Source organism: Mytilus californianus, unplaced genomic scaffold (assembly GCF_021869535.1).
Source record: "Mytilus californianus isolate M0D057914Y unplaced genomic scaffold, xbMytCali1.0.p SCAF_9, whole genome shotgun sequence".
Taxonomy (NCBI): Eukaryota; Metazoa; Mollusca; class Bivalvia; order Mytilida; family Mytilidae; genus Mytilus; species Mytilus californianus.
The window spans coordinates 22,664,740-22,673,149 of NW_026262745.1; the positions used below are offsets into that span (position 1 = coordinate 22,664,740).

Genomic DNA, 8,410 nt, shown 5'->3' on the forward strand with positions numbered 1-8,410 from the left:
TTCGTTGTACTTGAAAATTGACATTAAAACAAGTTTACATCGAAACACAGCACAGTAAATTCCCATAATTTCTTTTGTTATAAGTATAGTATACAAATTGATATTTTCGATAAAAATGTCATTTTAAAAAATGATTATTTAATTTATATATCTGAATGCTTCTCTTAAAAAGAATATTCAGACACAGGATTAATTACCACACTTTATTGAAAATGTTATAGATGTTTTTTTATAAATTAAATACAAAGAAACAAACGCAAAAAAGGCACGATATATATATTGCCATTGAAAAAGTGGTAGAATAATCAGACAGTTGGTTGTGGCCGCTTAACAGGAAGAAGAAAGCTGGACATACTTATGATATTTGATTATTACATGAAACGTTAAAGGAGGTTACGTTTTATATTATATCTTTTCTAATTTTCTGTAATGGAAATATATTTGAAACAAAGCTTAATTGAATGTATTTTTTACTGACTCAAGAAATGCCAATTTTCGGAAAGTATTCGAATATATGTATAAATCAAATAAAATGTTTTATTATTCCAATCATGGTCCCACAGGGGGCATTTACAATTAACACTTATAATTAGATATGACAATAAATAAGCAACAAACATGAGACATTGTACAGCATATAATGTGACAGATATTATAATAGACATATGAAAATAATATTAATAATAAAATTACATTATAAGTACTCTTGAATATTTTTTCCCAGTATTATTTCTATGTCCAACAGTGCACCTCGTGTTTACTTCAGCACAATTATAAAAGATATAGAGAAAGGAGTGAAAGTATATTCGTTTGCTTCGCAGTGGGTACAAATTGTTTTATATTTCCCCGTCAGAATGTTTTTTTTTGTTATGTTTTATTTAATACATTGTCTCGGATATTAATTCATCGGTGCCACGAAATATTATAGAAATGGTTGACAATTATGGTTTTTCTCTCTTTATATATCTTATTCTCGTGTAGAACATACCTACAAATAAAAAAATACAGCTACACTTGGTTTTGAATATAGGCAATGATTTGACTTTTCTTACCTGTGACTTTTCAGTCTTAGATTTTGGTGCAGAAAGTGGTCGAGCTAAAGCAATTTCCATGGTCCTTCGAATATTTTATTTCTCATACACAAATATTACTTAAATCCATGCTGTTTTTTTTATATGACAGATATGCAGTTATAAATCCTGGTATTTAAACATATAACTACATAACGTATCCATTTTATTTTTTACTTTTTCTTGTATCATAATCAGTTTCAATCAACGTGTTTAATTGTTGTGTGAAGTAATTGGTAGATATGTGAAAAGTTAATGGACATTTTTCATTGTGTAATGGTATTCGATCATTATTAATTAGATTTAAAATACTAAGTAGCTTAATCTTAAGTCGTTGACCCCGATCCGATCAGAAATGTTACAGAACCATTGTAATCCATGTTCGAGTTAAGTATGTGCATGCATGATACTCGAGAACAAGTCAACCAATAAAGGAATGAATAACATGAAAAAAAAAACCAAACAAACAAGAAACAAAGAAACAAAAAAGAAACAAACAAAAAAGAAACAAGTAAACAATTGCATACATTGTTTGTTGATAGATAATCAGTATTCTTTAAATTCTTCAATTAGTTGATTATTCAATCTTTTAAAAACAAGGAAAAATTAAAACATCCCATATGGGAAGAACCGTTGGGAAGATGGACATTACGGGTGGATACCAAAACACCAAACTAGTCGGGTAACTAAGTCTTAGGGCAATTCGAACTTCCAACTGAAACTGGCCGCTCTAAAGTATAAGAATGTCAAACAGCACACACGATAATTTTCTAAATTCCCTGTAGTGAAACCGTTAAATGCCAAATTCTGTGGGCCAAAATTGCAAGGAGAACTACAAACCCAGACCGTCAAATGTGACTCGAGATAATTTTCAAAAACAGACTAAGTAAGGTGATCTTATATCAATCCCCGATGTGTGTATTACCAAATCTAATGTCCTTGTTTTATGTTGTCCTGTGGTTATTGACTTGGTTTGGTATATTATAGACCATAAGGGTTGTATCGGAAATAGTTATATGAGAAAGTAGACTTCTCTCTCCCAACAGCAGGGCCCCTGCTGAGGGAAATAAGTTTGAATAAGTTTGGCTGTAGGAGTTGTACAAAGATGCAGACACATGTGGTCAGAGTGCTTACATTGAATAAGATTCCCCATGATTGAAGAGTACCACGCTCTCTGTCGATAAAACTCGCCCAACAGCAGGACCTTTGCTGATGGACATAAGTTTGGCTGTAGGAGAAGTATAAAGATGCAGACACATTTGGTCATAAGATGCCCCATAATTTGAGAGTTCTACGCTCTCTGTCGATAATAGAATCTTGCTACAAATCTGTAAGTAGTCCAAAGATAAATTATCTGTGCCTACCTGCATGAAGCATTAATTCTCTCTAGTGGAAGTCTAAATGAGTAAGGCGAATTTCCACTGTAATTGTTTCCCACACAGGGTGGACAACTATATGTAGTCAAATCATATTGGAAATTGATTATAAAGAGTTTATATCATAAATATAAAAGACTGTTTCACAATTTGACATATTTCCATTATATCAAAAAGTTATTCAGTGCTACATGTTGTTGTTGAAGGCAGTTAATTTTACATGTTTTTGTCAAATCTTGTATCGAAGGACCCCCCCCCCCCTTTCCTCCCCAACCGTTATGATTTTTTTTTTTACTTGAAAGACAATAATATCTTTAAATCCAAATAATTTAGGATTTGATTAACGATGTGCATTTTCGGGATAAATACTTTAAACATTTTGCTCAAGCCTCTCAAAATCTCGTTTGTAGGCATTCATCAATGGTATAATTTGATGACCTGTAGAAATGAGCCAAAATAATGTAGTATCTTAAAGTACAAACGTTGGGCTGTGGTACAACGACTTTTTTTTAAAAGTAAAGATTTGAATACTTTTTGAAAATGGCACCGGAGCAAAATAAATTGAGGGGAAATTGGTCCTACTCTTTTTCGTTCTTCATACTGGTCGACCCTCATGCAGTACTTACTTTAATTCATTTATTGTTTAATTTGTTGTCGTTCTAAGTATACACGTAATAATTGCAACATTAAGCAAACGCCATTCAATCCAATTTACTGGCTATGAGAGAAGAAAGTGCTGAATACACAACTTACACAACTTTTACCTCAGTGTACATGTGAGATATGTGTACGTATAAGGGAGTTCATATTAAAATAAGTCAGAACATTGATAGATAACATAATAATTTCTTACTTGGAACCCTACATAAATAATAGATATGGCCATGTTATTGTTGTTGACTATGTATAGTTTCTTAAATTATTCTCTAAGTGAAAAACGACTTTTAATAAATGACCCAGATATACTTGTGGAACGTCTTGGTATTCTCGAGAAACTAGTTCACCAACAGACAGAGACGATCAAACAGCAGTCTGATACTATCAGTAATTTAACGTCAAAACTGTCAGTTCTACAGGATTGTAAGTACGCAGTGTTGTTATACATGCCATATTTTTGTTCGATCATATTGTTTTTCTTAAATTGTTTAACATTTCATAGCGGTATAACATGTTACTTTTATTATTCTTCCCTTAGTTTATTTATTTTGTATTTACATTGTATCATAGGTCAAATTTATTTGTTCAGTGTATGTTCACTGGTGTTAATATGTCCTTTGATTGAGTTAAGCTATTTCAGTTGATATTTTATAGTGTGTCTTTCTATGTTGTGATGTTACACTATTGTTTCAGAAAAAGGGCGAAGGTTTGGTACCATTAAAACGTTTAAACCCGCCGCATTTGTTTGCACCTGTCCTAAGTCAGAAATCTGATGTTCAGTTGTTGTCGTTTGTTGATGTGGTTCATAAGTGTTTCTCGTTTCTCGTTTTTTACATAGATTAGACCGTTGGTTTTCCCGTTTGAATGGTTTTACAATAGTAATTTTTGGGGCCCTTTATAGCTTGCTGTTCGATGTGAGCCATTGCTCCGTGTTGAAGACCGTACTTTGACCTAAAACGGTTTACTTTTATAAATTGTGACTTGGATGGAGAGTTGTCTCATTGGCACTCATACCACATCTTCTTATATCTACATATGTCTATTTGTTGATTAAGACCAACGGAAACTGTTTAAAATTCGTTGCATTATTTGCTATCATTCCTCAGTCTAAGACTTTGTTTAGTAACATTAACCTAATGTTAATGTTCTAAACCAGAAGTCCGCCAGTGATCTACCAGAAGTCCGCCAGTAGTCTACCAGAAGTCCAGTGTTAGTTGTTGTCTTTCTGTCTGTTATATGTGTATTTTGCGCTGAATTATTTAACAAATTATGGAAAAACATTGCATCAATAACCATTAGAGAAAATATTTAATAGTTTATTACTTGTCAAGTTTTTGTTATAACATAAGCTACAGGATATAGGATTTTTGAATCGCAGGATGTGTAGGGTTGAGTGCTCACTACCATATTTAACCTCGCTACATTCGGTATGTCCGAAGTCAGGAGCCTGTAATACAGTGGTTATTGTTGTAAACTGTCTGCCAAAATCTATTGTAGCATAAATTAGGCCGTTAGTTATTTCTTTTCAGTTTGTCATGCCGGCCCTTTTTATAGCTTACTATCCGGTATGTCTTTTGTTCATTGTTGAAGGCCTTACTATGACCTGTGGTTGTTTACATATTGGTCATTTGATCTCTTGTGTATAGTTGTCTTAATGGCAATAATAGCTTATCTTCTAATTTACATACTTCATATAAATGAAGAGAAGCTTTTCATGTATCTAATCTTGATCCTGGCTGTTTTCGTTTATTTGTTTGTATGTATCTGACTTCCGTGACGATTACTCTTACAATATATATTTCAGCAAAAGTTTCCGTATGTTAAGAGCAGCATTAGGACAGAAATTTAACGTTTTATTACTGTACTGTATTTCAGCAATTGGCTCAACTTTCGTTCTTTGGGGAAGAAGTGATTGTCAATCGAAAGATACAGAACTTGTATATTCAGGTATTTTAGTAATCCTACAAACTAACATTTAAGTTATGTAGCCGTGTCAAACTGAAACTTTATCTATATCTAAAGTAAGTATGATTAAGCCATGGGTTCCTTATTCTTGCTTATTGCTCTTTCAATCACGTGTACATGTTTACCTTATATATTGATTTGACTGCAAAACATTTTAATATGGAGACAAACAGCTTCCAATAAATTATCGGTCAAATGAGCTCCGATATCAAAGAGATTGGTCAAATATATTTTTTGGCAATCAAATTTTCTAATTTTGACATTGTTTTATGTTTATACTGTAACTCGAAACAGAAAATATTAGATTCACAAATTATTTTGATGAAAGCCAGCAATTCTGTAAATTTAGAATAAACTCAAATATATCATCATTTATTTAGTAAACAAAAGGCAGCCAATAAGCCAGACAAAGCCATACTGCTTTAACTACCATGTAACGAAAGAGACGAAACCATACAAAAATCTTCGTTTCGCATCTCTATTATTTTATTTTTTTGCAAATAAAGCATATGTTGCCTATAGTATGACCAACAACTGTCCATATTCGAGATTAAAGACATATTTAGAGGTAATTATTTTTCGATGTAGGAGGAACTTCTGTGCATTAGTCATTAGTATTATAACTATCTTTATTATCATTATTATATGAAGAAAATTGGTATGCAAATTTCGATATGTATACAAACATATGATATCGTCATTAATGTAGGTTTTGTTGGAGGAGGACATTACAATGAGACTGGATCATCACCTGAGTTCGTGTGCTTACCGACTGACCCTAAGTTAAGAGAGACAACAGGAGGGTATGATTATGGCAGAATGTATGGAGCAGAATACGGTACAGACTTCTGGGGTCAACATCCTAACCCTTTTAACAACGAACTACCATGTGCCGTTTGTCGAAGCCAGCGTACTTTCACTACCATAATGATTCCAGGCAAAGACACGTGTCAGGCTGGATGGAAAATTGAATACCATGGATACTTGGGATCCAGTCACCATTCGTATACTTCCGGGTCAATGTATATATGTGTGGATATAAATCATCAGAGTGTACCAGGAGGTGGCAGTAGATTTGATGGAGGGAGGCGCGTGGTCAATGTAGTCGCAGAATGTGGATCGCTGCAGTGTCCTCCATACACAAATGGAGACTCGTTTTCTTGTGTTGTTTGTTCAAAATAAAAGTTTAGCATTTTCATGATTCAATATTTTGTATACATATCATCTATATATAGATTCAGCAACCAAAAGATTCAGAAATAATCACGATATTTATTAACTCAAGGAATGCCGTGTATTTTTAAATTTGATAGTATAGTATTGATCGACAACTATCGGAATCTATGTGATCATGAGGGAGACTAAATGATTGGTTGTTATTTGCTTAACTTCCAGTGGCAAATATTTCATGCACGCTCTGGACAAGAATAAATTTAAATGGATCCAAAAGGTAGGTATGCATATGTAGGTTATTTTAAACATTTTAAATTGCAACAGACATCCACCAAAACCCCAAAAGAGTTGTTGGATGTGTACTGATTGATACTTTAGTCTTAGACACATGCTTTTTTATTACTTGTTATTGGCTTTTCACTGGCTTTCAGTAACTGCAAGAACTCTCACATCTGTAATTAGTGTCTATTTTGCTATAGGGATGTATAATACTTACCTTGCCACGTCCGGTTTGTGGTTTTGTTACTTGTTGTTTCGATCTGACGAGTTAAGCCCATTTCAGCTGATTTTAATAGTTTGTTCATATGTTATACTGTTACACCACGGTCCCAGGTTATTGGGGAGGGTTGGGATCCATCTAACATGTTAAACCCTGCCACATTCTGTATGTGCCTGTCCCATATCATGAACCAGTAATTCAGTGGTTGCCGCTTTGTTGCTGTATATCATATTTGTATTGTGTTCATTATTTTTTTTTACATAAAACAGACCGTTTCTTTTCTCGTTTGAATTGTTTTACATGAATTTGTCATTTCGGGGCCTTTTAAAACTGACTATGCGGTATGGGTTTTGCTTATTGTTGAAGACCGTACGGTGACCTATAGTCGTGAACGTCTATGTCATTTGGTCCCTGGTGGAGAGTTGGCAATTATACCACATCTTCTTATTATTTTGTATGAGACAAGTATAAAATTCAACAAGAAGACAGTCTGAAAAACCAAAATATATCTAAAGGTAAATATATATGACTGAACAACAGAAAGGTGAGTAGGCACCACGGGTGTCATTCGGTTTATCGAGAGAATTGATCGTGAAATAATAACTAACTGTGGTCAAGCATTGCGATCAGATCGTGAAAGATTTGGTATCGGATAGTGAATGCAATTAAGTGTAATTCTACTTCAAAATCTATGAAACAATCTGCTGTAGTTTCAAAAGGTGGAACAAATTAGAATTTTTTTTTATAGATATAAGAAAATGTTGTATGAGTGCCAATGAGACAACTCTCCATCCAAGTCACAATTTGTAAAAGTAAACCATTATAGGTCAAAGTACGGTCTTCAACACGGAGCCTTGGCTCACACCGAACAGCAAGCTATAAAGGGCCCCAAAATTGACTAGTGTAAAACCATTCAAACGGGAAAACCAACGGTCTAATCTATATAAAAAACGAGAAACGAGAAACACTTATGAACCACATCAACAAACAACAACTACTGAACATCAGATTCCTGACTTAGGACAGGCGCAAACAAATGCAGCGGGTTTAAACGTCTTTTTAAATAAAATAGGTACCTCCCTTCACCCTTATCTGAAACAATAGTGTCAGATCACAATATAGAAAGACACACTATAAAATATCAATTGAAATGGCTTAACTCAATCAAAAGACATATTAACACAAGTGAACATGCACTGAACGAATAAATTTTATCTATGACACAATGTTAATACAAAATCAATAAAATAAGGGGTGAATAAATAAAGGCACCAGCAGTATACCGCTGTGAGATGTTAAACAATTTCAGAAAAACAACAATAACCTTGAACAAAAAAGCCGCCAAATAGAATTATGTACACAGGTAAATGAAAATAATTTTGTTGTAAGGTATACAGTTTAAATGGAGAACGGAAATATTTTTTACAAAATAAATAATTTTGTTGTTCATAGTACGAAGAAGTGAAAATTTAAAGTCATACCTAACACTTATCAAAGCTGGTACATGTCTGTCAAAATTATTCAACTTCCTTAACTGTGCACTTAATAAATGAAAAAATGCAGTACTTTTTAAGAAAAAACAAAAGGCGACACACAATCCTATGAAAATTATCATTAAGAAAAAAACACGTTTCGTAACTATAATAGTCACATTCCAATATATCAAGATA

General features: G+C 33.3%; 1 protein-coding gene across 1 annotated transcript; it reads left to right on the forward strand.

Annotated features, from left to right (window-relative positions):
• Nucleotides 1-3,348: 3,348 nt before the first annotated feature.
• LOC127715821 (short-chain collagen C4-like) lies at nt 3,349-6,250 on the forward strand. Its single transcript, XM_052221962.1, has 3 exons — nt 3,349-3,526; nt 4,979-5,050; nt 5,778-6,250. The coding sequence occupies exons 1-3, from the start codon at nt 3,349-3,351 to the stop codon at nt 6,248-6,250; spliced, it is 723 nt and encodes a 240-aa protein (XP_052077922.1).
• The last annotated feature ends 2,160 nt before the right edge of the window (nt 6,251-8,410 follow it).